General features: G+C 48.5%; 1 protein-coding gene across 3 annotated transcripts in view; it reads left to right on the forward strand.

Moving 5' to 3' along the window:
- Window positions 1–1,184, forward strand: part of setd3 (SET domain containing 3, actin histidine methyltransferase) — a 23,346-nt gene extending 22,162 nt beyond the window's left edge. For all 3 annotated transcript variants that reach the window (XM_056410784.1, XM_056410785.1, XM_056410786.1), the window contains exon 13: window positions 808–1,184. In XM_056410784.1, the coding sequence (XP_056266759.1) occupies window positions 808–1,170 (363 nt within the window). In that variant the 3' untranslated portion in view covers window positions 1,171–1,184. The remainder of the gene's footprint in view (window positions 1–807) is intronic.
- The last annotated feature ends 16,738 nt before the right edge of the window (window positions 1,185–17,922 follow it).

The following is a 17,922-nucleotide window of genomic DNA, read 5'->3' on the forward strand; positions in this document are numbered from 1 at the left end:
ACCACACACACACACACACCAGTGGAGTCACCACACACACACACACACCAGTGGAGTCACCACACACACACACACACACCAGTGGAGTCACCACACACACACACACACACACACACCAGTGGAGTCACCACACACACACACACACACACCAGTGGAGTCACCACACACACACACACACACCAGTGGAGTCACCGCACACACACACACGGTTGTGTGCGGTGACGGGTTGAAATATTAAAATTCGTCCAATGCTAACTCGTGAGAGCCAATCAGAGTTGAGCTGAAGAGACATTCAGACTAGAGGTGAAGGTCACCGAGCTGTGAGAGCCTACCGGTGATGTCATGTATTCATATATATGTATATAGATATATATGTGTATATATATATATTTATTTGTATATATACATATATGTGTGTGTATATATATATAGATACACATATATGTATATATAGATACATGTATATATGTTTATATACATGTATGTATATAAATGAATGTCATGAACCCCAACACCAGGGCGTTACATGTTCAGACGTGTGTGACGTCCTCAACAAGTATAAAGAACTAGTGGTCAGTTCTTCATGTGGATGAAGGACATGAGAACTGTTTCCACTGAGTAAAGCCACAGAGATAAGCCCCGCCCCCTTCTAAGGCGCGAATGAAGAGGGTCAAGCGAAAAGCCACAAAAGAGTCAACTCGGCGAGTAAAGCGCTGAGAATATTTTAGGTGTGAACGCAGCTTGACTTCTGATCTTCAGGCCCCTCCCACTTTTTGAACCCATTCAAACGTCTCCGGTCTCCTGTAGGAGGACGGCGCCATGCTGGAGGAACCCGACCTGTCACTCCACTCCCGCGTGGCGGTCCAGCTCCGGCTGGCCGAGAAGCAGATCCTCGAGACGGCGTCGGCGAGCGGGCGCGCCAAGCGGCTGCACTTGGAGCAGCAGCTGGCGGACGGCGCCCCGCTGCCTCGCTGCGAGGAGAGCGCCGACGCAAAGGTGGAGGAGGAGCACCGTCACCTCCTCAATGGGGAGGAGGATGTGTATGGCGTGGAGATGGAGGTCAGGAAAGATGCTCTTTCAACTTTGGACTCCATTGGCGGTTCAACCCACAGAGGCCAAAGGGGCGGAGCTAGTCGAACTGAAGATGACCCCAAAGAGAAGCGTGAATAAAAGATGTAACGCCACCGCCCACGCTATTTATTACCTTCTTAGTCCTCTGATGCTGGATCTGTTTAGGGTCTTCTTAGTCCTCTGATGCTGGACCTGTTTAGGGTCTTCTTAGTCCTCTGATGCTGGACCTGTTTAGGGTCTTCTTAGTCCTCTGATGCTGGATCTGTTTAGGGTCTTCTTAGTCCTCTGATGCTGGACCTGTTTAGGGTCTTCTTAGTCCTCTGATGCTGGACCTGTTTAGGGTCTTCTTAGTCCTCTGATGCTGGATCTGTTTAGGGTCTTCTTAGTCCTCTGATGCTGGATCTGTTTAGGGTCTTCTTAGTCCTCTGATGCTGGATCTGTTTAGGGTCTTCTTAGTCCTCTGATGCTGGATCTGTTTAGGGTCTTCTTAGTCCTCTGATGCTGGATCTGTTTAGGGTCTTCTTAGTCCTCTGATGCTGGACCTGTTCAAAGATGGTGTGATCCATCAAGCTTCTTTTTGTTGTTATATTTGAACCTTTACATTAAACAGCTGGAACAAAAGTGAGAGGGGGGGGGGGGCTGGTTACAGCTAATTGTTCAATTCAGTTTATTTTTTATAGCCCAAAATCACAAATTACAAACTCCCCTCAGAAGGCTTTACAATCTGTACACACAGACATCCCTGACCTTTGACCTCACAAGGGTTAGGGTTAACCCAGACATGGGCAAACTACGGCCCGCGGGCCACATCCGGCCCGTTAGGCTTTTTAATCCGGCCCGCCGAACTTGTCCAAATCGCGACTTTGTTTACTTCCGGTGTGCGTTGGCGCGGAAAGTACTCGTCACACAAAACCCTTCACCATGATTTGTCAATCCGTTTGTCTGTCAAACAACAACCAATGAACACTTAGTAAATCACAAGGGACCCGCCCACCACACAGGTAAGGCTCATTTAGAAACAGCCGCAGTGATTTTGGCGAGCAGCGCGGAGCCTGGAGCAGCTGCCGAGCCACGAGGAGGAACACGCAGCCAGAAGAGAGCCACTTGGACCGGGTAAGAGTCTTTACTACATGTTACGTGTCACGGTGTCCGTCCCGGTGTCCAGAATTTGTGCGCGGTGCTGACGAGTCTTGTATTTTACAGAGAGGATTCACCAGCGCCTGCAGCGCAGCCTGCAGCTCCACCTGCCCGGCCAGCAGAGAGGTCTCGTGACACGATGACATGATGTTATTATAGTGAAGCCATATTGTAAATAGTCAATAGTTGTGTTCTGTTTTCTATTTCACAACATGTATATAATGTAGATTTTTTTTTTTTATGTACAACACATATTTATTTTTACAAAAAATTAATGGTCATTTTTTATTTGCACACACCCCATGAAACTTTATCTGCAATATGAAGTCATTTCTCAGTCCCATCTTTATCATTTTGGTGAATGTGACAGACCACATCATTTTTACTAAAAAAACATGAATAAAAAATTTGGTTTTCCTCATTTATTCAATTCAGTTTATTTGTAGAGCCCAATTTCATAAATTACAAATTTGGCTCGGAGTGCTTTACAATCTGTGCATATAGACATCCCTGACCTTTGACCTTTGACCTCACATCGGATCAGGAACAACAGAGGAGGATCCCTCTCCAGGATGGACAGGTGCAATTACATGTATCTAGCATTGTATTCAGATATTTCACTGCTTTTGTGAACCTATGACCTTTGGTAAACTAATTTCAAACACCAAAACAGTTGGTCCACATGAGTAAATGTGTGTTTTCAGAAGAGATATGAATAATTTGTAAAAATCGTTCAATTGTCAGCTTTAGGGTCATATTTTCTCGAGTAAAGGGCTGTCAGTCTGTTTGTGACGGGTTCATACACATGCTGACCAGATAACACCGCACATCGCCCTGACTTTAAAGACCCCTTTCTAGTTTCTGCTGCAGGCAGGATATTTAAGACAGTCTATCTCTCAGGACAATCCGTCCATTATTTTGCGGGGTTTAAAACAATTAGAAATTATTGAGCTTGAGTACTTCGTTGGGTAATAATTTGTTTTGAATGTTGAAAGTGATTCCATTGATCTCTTTCCAGTAAATGTTGATTACTTTAACTTTGCACCTTAAATTGAAATGTATAAAAAACAGACGCAATCTCCAGGTTTAATAAATTACATTGCGTGTCCAAATGCTCCTGACCCGGCCCCTCTGTCACATTTTAGAACCGAATGTGGCCCGCAGGTCAAAAAGTTTGCCCACCCCTGGGTTAACCCTAACCCTAACCGCAAATTCGCAAAGTCTATAGGAGAAATATTTTGGACCACTAGGGGTCCCACAGTGTAGCTCGCAAACGCGTCAAAATACATCAAAACGTGCGGCCTTATCGGGAACCGTGTGGATTGACTTTTCTTAGAGATCGGACCGGCGCTTAACCCCCAAAACGCAAAAAAACTGCGAGACATTGTCCCATTGACTTGAATGGGGTTCCGGAAGAGAAAACGCTAACCAACGCTAATCTTTGTTGCCACACTGACTTGCCATACGTTACGGTAGAAACATGATTTAAAGTTTAAAACATTCACAAAAGGATGGAGTACATTTGATCAATTGGACATTTTTTCAAAGTTAGCTCAGTTTCCATGGAATCTTTGTTTGAGTTTCAGAAGATCTCTGGTTTGATTCAGAGTTTATAATGGGTGTGTATGGCGCTAGTCAGATCTAGAGGCAGAGCTGCAGAGTGAGAGAGCAACAGGAAGTCAGCGCAGACTGGAGAGAGAGAGAGCAACAGGAAGTCAGCGCAGAGAGAGAGAGCAACAGGAAGTCAGAGCAGAGAGAGAGAGAGCAACAGGAAGTCAGAGCAGAGAGCGAGAGAGCAACAGGAAGTCAGAGCAGACTGCAGAGAGAGAGAGCAACAGGAAGTCAGAGCAGAGAGAGAGAGCAACAGGAAGTCAGAGCAGACTGCAGAGAGAGAGAGAGCAACAGGAAGTCAGAGAGAGAGAGAGCAACAGGAAGTCAGAGCAGACTGCAGAGAGAGAGCAACAGGAAGTCAGAGAGAGAGAGCAACAGGAAGTCAGAGTGAGAGAGAGAGCAACAGGAAGTCAGAGAGAGAGAGAGAGAGAGCAACAGGAAGTCAGAGCAGAGTGTGAGAGAGCAACAGGAAGTCAGAGCAGAGAGAGAGAGAGAGCAACAGGAAGTCAGAGCAGACTGCAGAGAGAGAGAGCAACAGGAAGTCAGAGAGAGAGAGCAACAGGAAGTCAGAGCAGACTGCAGAGAGAGAGCAACAGGAAGTCAGAGAGAGAGAGAGAGCAACAGGAAGTCAGAGCAGAGAGAGAGAGCAACAGGAAGTCAGAGCAGACTGCAGAGAGAGAGCAACAGGAAGTCAGAGAGAGAGTGAGAGAGAGAGAGCAACAGGAAGTCAGAGTGAGTGAGCAACAGGAAGTCAGAGCAGACTGCAGAGAGAGAGAGCAACAGGAAGTCAGAGCAGAGTGAGAGAGAGAGAGCAACAGGAAGTCAGAGCAGAGTGAGAGAGAGAGAGCAACAGGAAGTCAGAGCAGAGAGAGATAGCAACAGGAAGTCAGAGAGAGAGAGCAACAGGAAGTCAGAGCAGAGAGAGAGAGATAGCAACAGGAAGTCAGAGAGAGAGAGAGAGCAACATGAAGTCAGAGCAGAGAGAGAGAGAGAACAACAGGAAGTCAGGAGAATAAAACAAAAAATCTCACAATCTTCACTCTTTTAACTCCATTCATGGATCAAAGCGTAGGAAACGTTGAGCTCGTCCTCACATGTGAGGATGGAATCCACCAGTGTCCAACATGTGTCTGGAGGAGCCTTAACGAGGGAGGAGGAGCCTTAACGAGGGAGGAGGAGCCTGAACGAGGGAACAAGTCCACCTCTCTGTCCCATCCGACTCCATTGTAAAACAGACAGATTTTATTTGTGGAGAGATGAAAATTCATCCATATATAAGGTCAATAAAAGTGGTCCCAGCACAGAACCTTGTGGAACTCCGTGACTAACGTTGGTTGTCATCGAGGCTACTAAGGTCTAACGAGACCAGTACAGAGATGAGTCCTTTATCAGGACTAAGGTCTAACTAGACCAGGACAGAGAGGAGTCCTCTATCAGGACTAAGGTCTAACTAGACCAGTACAGAGATGAGTCCTCTATCAGGACTAAGGTCTAACAAGACCAGGACAGAGAGGAGTCCTCTATCAGCACTAAGGTCTAACTAGACCAGTACAGAGAGGAGTCCTCTATCAGCACTAAGGTCTAACTAGACCAGGACAGAGAGGAGTCCTCTATCAGGACTAAGGTCTAACTAGACCAGTACAGAGATGAGTCCTCTATCAGGACTAAGGTCTAACTAGACCAGTACAGAGAGGAGTCCTCTATCAGCACTAAGGTCTAACTAGACCAGGACAGAGAGGAGTCCTCTATCAGGACTAAGGTCTAACTAGACCAGTACAGAGATGAGTCCTCTATCAGGACTAAGGTCTAACTAGACCAGTACAGAGAGGAGTCCTCTATCAGCACTAAGGTCTAACTAGACCAGTACAGAGAGGAGTCCTCTATCAGCACTAAGGTCTAACTAGACCAGGACAGAGATGAGTCCTCTATCAGGACTAAGGTCTAACTAGACCAGTAGAGCGATGAGTCCTCTATCAGGACTAAGGTCTAACGACCAGTACAGAGAGGAGTCCTCTATCAGCACTAAGGTCTAACTAGACCAGTACAGAGAGGAGTCCTCTATCAGCACTAAGGTCTAACTAGACCAGGACAGAGAGGAGTCCTCTATCAGGACTAAGGTCTAACAAGACCAGTACAGAGAGTCCTCTATCAGGACTAAGGTCTAACAAGACCAGTACAGAGAGGAGTCCTCTATCAGCACTAAGGTCTAACTAGACCAGTACAGAGATGAGTCCTCTATCAGCACTAAGGTCTAACTAGACCAGGACAGAGTGGAGTCCTCTATCAGCACTAAGGTCTAACAAGACCAGTCCAGAGATGAGTCCTCTATCAGCACTAAGGTCTAACTAGACCAGTACAGAGATGAGTCCTCTATCAGCACTAAGGTCTAACTAGACCAGGACAGAGTGGAGTCCTCTATCAGCACTAAGGTCTAACAAGACCAGTACAGAGAGGAGTCCTGACCCTGTCATGTCTCGGTGGTGTTTTCTAAATCTTGACTGAAACTCCTCAAATAAACTAATAGATGTAGAAACACAGCTGGTGTGAGACACGTCCTCAGGGACCTCAGAGAGGAGGGGGGTCAGAGGTCTGGAGAGCCAACACCTCTGGATCCAGAGCGGCTTCAGGAGACGTTTACCTACAGCTACTGAAGGAATGTGGGACATGTAATAGAGACAGGTAGACGAGGTCCAGAGACAGGTAGACGGGGTCCAGAGACAGGTAGACGGGGTCCAGAGACAGGTAGACGGGGTCCAGAGACAGGTAGACGGGGTCCTAGAGACAGGTAGACGGGGTCCTAGAGACAGGTAGACGGGGTCCAGAGACAGGTAGACGGGGTCCAGAGACAGGTAGACGGGGTCCAGAGACAGGTAGACGGGGTCCAGAGACAGGTAGACGGGGTCCTAGAGACAGGTAGACGGGGTCCTAGAGACAGGTAGACGGGGTCCTAGAGACAGGTAGCCGGGGTCTAGAGACAGGTAGACGGGGTCCTAGAGACAGGTAGACGGGGTCTAGAGACAGGTAGACGGGGTCCTAGAGACAGGTAGACGGGGTCTAGAGACAGGTAGACGGGGTCTAGAGACAGGTAGACGGGGTCTAGAGACAGGTAGATGGGGTCTAGAGACAGGTAGACGGGGTCTAGAGACAGGTAGATGGGGTCTAGAGACAGGTAGACGGGGTCTAGAGACAGGTAGATGGGGTCTAGAGACAGGTAGACGGGGTCCAGAGACAGGTAGATGGGGTCCTAGAGACAGGTAGACGGGGTCTAGAGACAGGTAGATGGGGTCCAGAGACAGGTAGACGGGGTCCAAGAGACAGGTAGACGGGGTCTAGAGACAGGTAGACGGGGTCCTAGAGACAGGTAGATGGGGTCCTAGAGACAGGTAGACGGGGTCCAGAGACAGGTAGACGCGGTCCTAGAGACAGGTAGACGGGGTCTAGAGACAGGTAGATGGGGTCCTAGAGACAGGTAGACGGGGTCCAGAGACAGGTAGACGGGGTCCTAGAGACAGGTAGATGGGGTCCTAGAGACAGGTAGACGGGGTCCAGAGACAGGTAGACAGGGTCCTAGAGACAGGTAGACGGGGTCTAGAGACAGGTAGACGGGGTCCTAGAGACAGGTAGACGGGGTCCAAGAGACAGGTAGACGGGGTCTAGAGACAGGTAGACGGGGTCCAAGAGACAGGTAGACGGGGTCCAAGAGACAGGTAGACGGGGTCTAGAGACAGGTAGACGGGGTCTAGAGACAGGTAGACGGGGTCCAGAGACAGGTAGATGGGGTCTAGAGACAGGTAGACGGGGTCCTAGAGACAGGTAGACGGGGTCTAGAGACAGGTAGATGGGGTCTAGAGACAGGTAGACGGGGTCCAGAGACAGGTAGACGGGGTCCAGAGACAGGTAGACGGGGTCCAAGAGACAGGTAGACGGGGTCCTAGAGACAGGTAGACGGGGTCTAGAGACAGGTAGACGGGGTCCAGAGACAGGTAGACGGGGTCTAGAGACAGGTAGACGGGGTCTAGAGACAGGTAGACGGGGTCCTAGAGACAGGTAGACGGGGTCCTAGAGACAGGTAGACGGGGTCCTAGAGACAGGTAGACGGGGTCCAAGAGACAGGTAGACGGGGTCTAGAGACAGGTAGACGGGGTCCTAGAGACAGGTAGACGGGGTCTAAGAGACAGGTAGACGGGGTCTAAGAGACAGGTACACGGGGTCCTAGAGACAGGTAGACGGGGTCTAAGAGACAGGTAGACGGGGTCCTAGAGACAGGTAGACGGGGTCCAAGAGACAGGTAGACGGGGTCCTAGAGACAGGTAGACGGGGTCCTAGAGACAGGTAGATGGGGTCCTAGAGACAGGTAGACAGGGTCCTAGAGACAGGTAGACGGGGTCCTAGAGACAGGTAGACGGGGTCTAGAGACAGGTAGACGGGGTCTAGAGACAGGTAGACAGGGTCCTAGAGACAGGTAGACGGGGTCCAAGAGACAGGTAGACGGGGTCCTAGAGACAGGTAGACGGGGTCCTAGAGACAGGTAGACGGGGTCCTAGAGACAGGTATACGGGGTCCTAGAGACAGGTAGACATTTCTTTAGTTTGAGGTCTGAGGGTTCAGGGTCCAGACCTCCTCTTCCTCACCCTCTTCTTCTTCTTCTATCAAGTCCAGTCCTCTGTTATATTGACGTGGTGTAGCTACATGTCAGTTAGACATCTGGTGTAGAAACTCTTGACTGATGGTCGCCGCTAAGGCTCACCTGTCCATCAGGAACTAACATTCACACCCTGGTGGGAGGAGCTACGGTTCACTTGTCCATCAGTAACTAACATTCACACCCTGGTGGGAGGAGCTACGGTTCACCTGACCATCAGTAACTAACATTCACACCCTGGTGGGAGGAGCTACGGTTCACCTGTCCATCAGTAACTAACATTCACACCCTGGTGGGAGGAGCTACGGTTCACCTGTCCATCAGTAACTAACATTCACACCCTGGTGGGAGGAGCTAAGGTTCACCTGTACATCAGTAACTAACATTCACACCCTAGTGGGAGGAGCTACGGTTCACCTGTCCATCAGTAACTAACATTCACACCCTGGTGGGAGGAGCTAAGGCTCACCTAATTAGGAGTAACATTGAACCACTCAGTTGGTGAACGTCCTATCAGAGGACAGCGTTATTAATCAAGAGTCAAACACACCCTCCTCCTCAATCTCTCTTCTCCTTAATCACCTCTCTCCTTCCCTCGCCCACCCAAACACACACACACACACACACACTCTCTCTCTTCCTAATTGACCTGAGGTGTGGACAGAAGCACAACTTAGTCACCTGACATGTAGATCAATCACTTACTAGATCACTAATAAACAGTGCTGGAGGACAACTGAGTCACACACACACACATACCCATACACACACATCAGACATGCACACACACACACACATACCCATACACACACATCAGACATGCACACACACACACATGCACACACACACACACATACTGTTACGATCTCAGACACTTAGGAAGTAGGACCCAATTGCACGACCCGGGAGACAGAGATAAAGTATTTGTAAGTACTTTATTTTTCGGTTCTGCAGTGAACAAAATGAAAGCGCTCACGTAGTGAGGGATCAAAAACTTTTCAAGAGCACAACATAACCCGACCTGATCATGGCAAAAGACCAGACGAACTGACAAGGAACACTGGGAGACAGGGGAATTTAAGCACATGGTAACAAGACACAGGTGGGACCAATCAGGGCGGGCTGACACTGATGAGCATAGGAGACAGGTGTGATGACAGGTGAAAACAATCAGGAAGCCTGGAATGAGAGAAAGCGAACATAAATGACCTGAACCTCTCTAGCATATCTGTCGGTGCACAACAGTACCCCCCCCTCTAGGGCCAACTCCTGATGGCCCAGGCTGATTGTAAAAGTCGTGGATAAGAGTCTTGTCTACGATAAATGAAGCAGCTATCCAGCTTCTAGCCTCAGGACCGTAACCCTTCCAGTCTACCAGGAATTGCTTGCCCTCCCTATTACGGACCTCCAGTAGCTTACGGACCTTGTAAACGTCACCCCTTCAAAGAACTGGGGCGGTGGAGGGGCTTGAGGCGGAACAAGTGTGCTCTCACACACCGGCTTGATTCTACTAACGTGAAACGTTGGGTGCACTCTCAAGGTCCTGGGAGTTGCAAGCGTACCGGCCGGGTTGATGACTCTGGACACTGGAAACGGACCCACAAATCTCGGAGCCAGTTTCTTTGAGGCGACATGGAGTGGTAAGTCTTTGGTAGAGAGCCAAACCTTTTGGCCTGGACTGTAGGAGGGAGCGACCCTGCGATGAACGTCCGCAACAGCCTTCATCCGAGCTGAACTGGAGAAGAGACTGGCGAGCACCAGCCCAAACTCTGCGACAACGTCTGATCATGGCATGTGCCGATGGAACCATCACCTCTTCCTCGTTGTTAGGGAAAAGTGGAGGCTGGAAACCATTGACACAATGGAATGGAGAGAGACCTGTGGCCGCCGTAGGAAGGGTATTGTGGGCAACCTCGACCCATGTGAGGTGGTCACTCAGGTGGTCTGGTTCGGGAGGCGAGACAACGTAGCGTAGTCTCTAGTTCTTGGTTCAGACGCTCCGACTGTCCATTTGACTGAGGGTGATAACCTGATGACAGGCTGACGGTGGCACCTATGAGTCGACAAAACTCTTTCCAGAAGGCGGAAATGAATTGTGGACCCCTGTCGGAAACAATGTCATTAGGGAATCCATGGATCCTGAATACGTGATTCATCATGACCTCTGCGGTGACTTTGGCAGAGGAAGCTTGGTCAATGGGATGAAGTGAGCCATCTTTGAAAATCGATCAACCACTGTTAGAACCGTAGTCTTGCCTCTGGATGAGGGAAATCCTGTCACAAAATCCATCGAAATGTGTGACCAAGGACGATGGGGAATCGGCAGCGGCTGGAGCAAGCCCATCTTAACTTGAGATGAGGTCTTATTACACGCACACACCGGACAAGCCGCTACATACTCGGCCACATTTTTCTTCATGGATGGCCACCAGAAACGTTGTTGAATCCTGAACATTGTTCTTGCTACTCCCGGATGGCACGTAAGCACAGATGAGTGAGCCCAGTGGATGACCTTGGAGTGAAGAGCCTCAGGAACAAACAGCAGATTGTTGGGACACTCGCTAGGCGCTGGATTCATGACATTTGCCTCTTTAACGTCTGACTCCACCTGCCAGGAAAAGGCTCCGATCACCCGGTTAAGTGGAATGATGGTCTTGGGCTCTACCGCAAGTGGTTCGGGATCGTAAAGACGAGACAAAGCATCGGGTTTTTGATTCTGAGACCCGGGACGAAAAGAGAGTGTGAAGTTGAATCTACTAAAGAAAAGTGTCCACCTGGCCTGACGGGAGTTGAGACGCTTAGCCTTTCTTATATATTCTAGATTCTTGTGATCTGTCCAGACTAAAAACGGTTGCTCTGCACCCTCCAGCCAGTGTCTCCATTCCTCGAGGGCAGCTTTTACAGCTAACAATTCCTTGTTTCCCACATCATAATTCCGCTCTGCCGTTGTCAACTTCCGCGACAGGTAAGCACATGGATGCATCTTGTTGTCTTCTGCAGAACGTTGAGACAGTACTCCTCCAATTCCCTCATTGGAAGCATCCACCTCGACCATAAACTGGCGCTGGGGATCTGGAATGGTGAGTATGGGAGCTGATGTGAATCTATCTCTGAGAAGTTTGAAAGCAAGATCCGCCTGGGAGGTCCACTTGAAGGAACCTTAGGAGAAGTCAGAACATGCAGAGGAGCAGCAACAGAACTGAAATTCCTAATAAACTTCCTATAGAAGTTAGCAAATCCTAGGAACTGCTGAACCTTTTTCCTGGAGTCTGGTGGGCCACTGGGATACTGCACTGACTTTCGCAGGATCCATTTGGATATGATTAGGTGAGACTATGTATCCTAAGAAAGACACCTCTTCTGTGTGGAACTCGCACTTCTCTGCCTTGACATATAGCTGATTATCCAGTAGTTTCTGCAAAACTTGGCGGACATGGTTAACATGAGATTTAGCGTCTGGGGAGAAAATCAGTATGTCATCCAGATACACAAACACTGAAATATTCAAGAATTCCCAAAACCTCATTCACAAAAGCTTGAAAAACAGCGGTGCATTGCACAGTCCAAAAGGCATTACCAAGTACTCATAGTGACCATTCTGAGTGTTGAATCCAGTCTTCCACTCATCCCTTGTTTTATTCTAACCAAGTGATATGCATTTCTTAAATCCAACTTGGTGAATATCTTGGCCGTTTGAAGCAGTTCAAAAGCAGATGACATGAGTGGCAGAGGATAGCGGTTCTTCACCGTAATGTCATTTAGTGGACTGTAGTCTATGCAAGGTCTCAGAGACCCGTCTTTCTTTCCCACAAAAAAGAATCCCGCTCCGGCTGGAGACGATGAAGGACGGATAATCCCTGATTTGAGTGAAGAGGAGATGTATTCATCCATTGCTGTTCTCTCAGGTCTCGAAATCGAGTAAAGTCTCCCCTTGGGAATGGGGGCTCCAAGAGATCAATGGGACAGTCAAAATCTCGGTGAGGAGGTAGCGACAAGGCTTTAGACTTATTAAACGCTTCTTTTAAATCATGGTAACAGGAAGGTACCTTGTGTAGATCAGGATAGTCAGGGTGATCTATAATGATCCTACTAGAGTCTGTTGGTGCATTAACAGGTTGCAGTTTACACCTGCCCTTACAATCCTCTCCCCATTCCTTAACTTTCCTGAAGGCCAGTCTATGTGAGGATTGTGGATCTTCAACCAAGGAAACCCCAAAATAATCGGGTGCTGAGTCGACTCAAAATATGAAATTGCATGCTCTCGGTATGGTCCTTATTTATAGTAATCTGTATGGGCTCAGTGCAATGGGTAACTGTGAACAACAAGCGGCCGTCTAAGGCACTGGCACTAACAGGATGAGATAGCGGACAGTTTTTATTTTTAGCTGTTTGACTAGGCCCCAGTCTATAAGGCTTTCGTCAGCCCCTGAGTCTATTAACACACCCTGGTCAATGGTCTGATTGTTAATACAAATGTCTACCTGAGTAACAGGTCGAGGAGGAAGTCTGCGGAAACTTGCTCACCAGCGCCTCCTTTGACTGGTGAGCACGATCTTTCCCGGCATGAAGCGAGTTGATGACCCGGCTGGCCGCAGTAGAAACAGCAACCCTCCCAGACGGCGCTGCCTCTCCTCCAGAGAAAGCCTGGTTCTTCCAAGCTGCATGGGTTCACCGGAGTCATTACCAAGTGTAGTCCTCAGATGGTCCGGTAACATGAGCTGGAAATCCTCCGCTGGCGCGCGACCCTCCGAGGCGAATTCTGGAAACTGGGAATAACATCTTGGTTGCGTCGACGCTCCTCTCTCTTTCGAAGACGGTTATCGATCCGGATGGCCACAGCGATGAGGATTCCAGATCCCGGGTGTCTCCAGTGGAGCCAGCTGGTCCTTTATCGGTTCCGAAAGTCCTGTCATGAAGGCGTCACGAAGAGCCGGAACATTCCATCCGCTGTCCGCTGCTGCTGTACGAAACTCGATGGCATAATCAACCACCTGACGGTTGAGCTGACGTATTTGAAACAGTCTTCTGCTGGCCTCCGTAGCAGGCGATGAGTGGTCAAAATGCGCCTCATAGTCTCTATGAAATCGGCCAATGAGTAACATAGTTCGGTGTCTCTAGACCATTCTGCAGTAGCCCAGGCTGCAGCTCTTCCCGTTAAATGAGACACAATAAACGCCACTTTACCATGCTCAGATAAAAAGCTGCTGGGTTGTGTTGAAAATGCAGATCACACTGTACCAGAAAGGCTCTGCAATTGAAGAGTCTCCGGAAAATCTCTCCGGAAGAGCCAGCCGTAACAGGGAGGAAACAGCCTGACCTGGGTCGTCAGCTGGAGTATTGACAGGCAAATTCTCAGCTGTGGATGACGTCACCGGAGGAGCAGTCTGTTGATGAGTGAAAAATTATTCATTTGGGCAACCAGTTGTTGCATCTGTGTAGATAATTCTTCCTGAACCCGGCCTGGCGTCCTCTCAGCTCTTGTATTTCCGGCTGACTTTGTCCAGTTTTTCCTCGTGATGAAAAATCGTCACGCCCTGTACCGACAGAGCGGCGTGAAGCGTTCTTGGGTCGGCTGGGTCCATAATGTGGTCAGTTCGTTCTGTTACGATCTCAGACACTTAGGAAGTAGGACCCAATTGCACGACCGGAGACAGAGATAAAGTATTTGTAAGTACTTTATTTTTCGGTTCTGCAGTGAACAAAATGAAAGCGCCACGTAGTGAGGATCAAAAACTTTTCAAGAGCACAACATAACCCGACCTGATCATGGCAAAGACCAGACGAACTGACAAGGAACACTGGGAGACAGGGGAATTTAAGCACATGGTAACAAGACACAGGTGGGACCAATCAGGGGCGGGGCTGACACTGATGAGCATAGGAGACAGGTGTGATGACAGGTGAAAACAATCAGGAAGCCTGGAATGAGAGAAAGCGAACATAAATGACCTGAACCTCTCTAGCATATCTGTCGGTGCACAACACATACCCATACACACACATCAGACATGCACACACACACACACACACACATCAGACATGCACACACACACACATACCCATACACACACATCAGACATGCACACACACACACATACACACACATCAGACATGCACACACACACACATACCCATACACACACATCAGACATGCACACACACACACATAGGTACAAGTCTCTGGTCATCCTCTAAACCAGAACGTGTGGACTGAGGACCCCCCCCCCCCCCAGGGTCTCTCTCTCTCTCTCCCCAGGGTCTCTCTCCCCAGGGTCTCTCTCTCTCTCCCCAGGTCCTTCTCCTGCCTCCGGTCGAGATGACAAAATCAGCTCCGATCAGACCTGATCCCCTCACACACACACACTCACACTCACTCACACACACACACTCACACACTCAGACGCCGCGGTGTGCTGACCAGTGAGTGGTGAAGAGGCCCAGTGTCTGTGTCCCACCTCATTCTCATCAGACCCCCCCGCCCTGACCCCAAATCCTCCTGGTGTGTGTGTGTGTGTGTGTGTGTCCTCTGACCACAGCGATGTGGCCCTTATCTTCTCAGGTGGACAGTGTGTGATGTGAGGGCTTCTGGCAGCTGGGCTCTCTGCCCAGTGGCCTGACTGTCAGGTCAAATATCTGAGAGTGGAGAAGAATAAAGGGATGGAAAGATCCTCTTTGATCTCATAACGTGCTCCAGGGCTCCTCCTCTTCCTCCTCCTTCTCCTCCTCCTCCTGCTCCTTCTCTTCCTCCTCTTGCTCCTCCTCTTCCTCCTCCTCCTCCTGCTGCTTCTCTTCCTCCTCTTGCTCCTCCTCCTGCTCCTGCTCTTCCTCCTCTTGCTCCTCCTCCTCCTCTTCCTCCTCCTCCTCTTGCTCCTCCTCTTCCTCCTCCTCCTCCTGCTCCTTCTCTTCCTCCTCTTGCTCCTCCTCTTCCTCCTCCTGCTCCTCCTCCTGCTCCTTCTCTTCCTCCTCTTGCTCCTACTCTTCCTCCTGCTCCTCCTCCTCCTCCTGCTCTTCCTCCTCTTGCTCCTCCTCCTCCTGCTCCTTCTCTTCCTCCTCTTGCTCCTCCTCTTCCTCCTCCTCCTCCTGCTGCTTCTCTTCCTCCTGCTCCTGCTCTTCCTCCTGGTCCTCCTCTTGCTCCTCCTTCCCCTCTTCCTCCTCCTCCTCTTGCTCCTCCTCTTCCTCCTCCTGCTCCTTCTCTTCCTCCTCTTGCTCCTCCTCCTCCTCCTCCTGCTCTTCCTCCTCTTGCTCCTTCTCTTCCTCCTCTTGCTCCTCCTCCTCCTCTTCCTCCTCTTGCTCCTCCTCTCCTCCTCCTCCTCCTCCTCCCTCAATGAGCCCGAAGAGAAGCACCCCAGATAGAGAGAGGACCTCCTCCAGCCCACACACACCTTCACTCAGTGAGGAGCGGGTCCTCCTTCAGTCAGAGGGTCGCAGGTTCGATCCCCGGCTCCACTAGCGCAGGTCAATGTGTCCTTGGGCAAGGCACTTAACCTCAACATGTCTGGTGTAGTTGTTCTACAGTGTCTGTATGTTAAGTACTGATGGACAGGTGAACCGTAGCTCCTCCCACCAGGGTGTGAATGATGACATGTAGTGTTAAGAGCTTTAAGTGTACAGGTCCATATATATGTATATATATATACATATATGTATATATATACACACAAATACATATGTATATATATATACAAACATAGACATAAATGAATATATTCACACACACCGTTCAAAAGTTTGGGATCACCCAGACAATTTCGTGTTTTCCATGAAAACTCACACTTTTATTTATCAAATGAGTTGCAAAATGTATAGAAAATATAGTCAAGACATTGACAAGGTTAGAAATAATGATTTGTATTTTAAGTATTAATTTTTTTCTTCAAACTTTGTTTTCGTCAAAGAATGCTCCTTTTGCAACAATGACAGCATTGCAGACCTTTGGCATTCTAGCTGTTAATTTGTTGAGGTAATCTGTTGAAATGTCACCCCACGCTTCCTGAAGCACCTCCACAAGTTGGATTGGCTTGATGGGCACTTCTTGAGGACCATACGGTCAAGCTGCTCCCACAACAGCTCAATGGTTGAGATCTGGTGACTGGCCACTCCATTACAGACAGCAAGCTGCCTGCTTCTTCCCTCAAGAGTTCTTCACAATGTGGAGGTGTGCTTTGGGTCATTGTCCTGTTGGAGGAGGACATTGGCTCCAATCAAGCGCTGCCCACAGGGTATGGCATGGCGTTGCAAAATGGAGTGATAGCCTTCCTTATTTAAAATCCCTTTACCTGGTACAAATCTCCCACTTTCCCAGCACCAAAGCAGCCCCAGACCATCACATGACCTCCACCATGCTTGACAGATGGTGTCAGGCACTCTTCCAGCATCTTTTCACCTGTTCTGCGTCTCACAAATGTTCTTCTGTGTGATCCAAACACCTCAAACTTGATTCATCTGTCCAGAACACCTTTTTCCAATCTTCCTCTGTCCAATGCCTGTGTTCTTTTGCCCATACCAATCTTTTCTTTTTATTGGCCAGTCTCAGATATGGCTTTTTCTTTGCCACTCTGCCTAGAAGGCCAGCATCCCGAAGTCGCCTCTTCACTGTCGACGTTGACACTGGCGTTTTGCGGGTACCATTTAAAGAAGCTGCCAGTTGAGGACCTGTGAGGCGTCTATTTCTCAAACTAGAGACTCTAATGTACTTGTCTTCTTGCTGAGTTGTGCACCGGGCCTCCAACTTCTCTTTCTGCTCTGGTTAGAGCCCGTTTGTGCTGTTCTCTGAAGGGAGTAGTACACACCGCTGGAGGACATTTTCAGTTTCTTTGCAATTTCTCGCATGGAATAGCCTTCATTTCTAAGAACAAGAATAGACTGGCGAGTTTCACATGAAAGTTCTTTTTTTCTGGCCATTTTGAGAGTCTTATCGAACCCACAAATGTGATGCTCCAGATAATCAACTAGCTCAAAGGAAGGCCAGTTTTATAGCTTCTCTCATCAGCAAAACAGTTTTCAGCTGTGCTAACATAATTGCACAAGGGTTTTCAAGGGTTTTCTAATCAGACATTAGTCTTCTAAGGCGATGATCAAACACAATGTACCATTAGAACACTGGAGTGATGATGAAATGGGCCTCTATACACCAATGGAGATATTTCATTAGAAACCAGACGTTTCACCTAGAATAGTCATTTACCACATTAACAATGTAGAGAGTGTATTTCTGATTGATTTAATGTTATCTTCATTGAAAAAAACAATGCTTTTCTTTGAAAAATAAGGACATTTCTAAGTGATCCCAAACTTTTGAACGGTAGTGTATATAAATGTATCTGTGTGTATATATATATATATATACACACAAATACATATATATATTTATACAAACTTAGACATCAATATATATCTTCACACACGCATATATTCACAAACTAACATACATTTATATATACATATATATATATATGTACATA

Source organism: Pseudoliparis swirei, unplaced genomic scaffold (assembly GCF_029220125.1).
Source record: "Pseudoliparis swirei isolate HS2019 ecotype Mariana Trench unplaced genomic scaffold, NWPU_hadal_v1 hadal_27, whole genome shotgun sequence".
Classification (NCBI taxonomy): domain Eukaryota; kingdom Metazoa; phylum Chordata; class Actinopteri; order Perciformes; family Liparidae; genus Pseudoliparis; species Pseudoliparis swirei.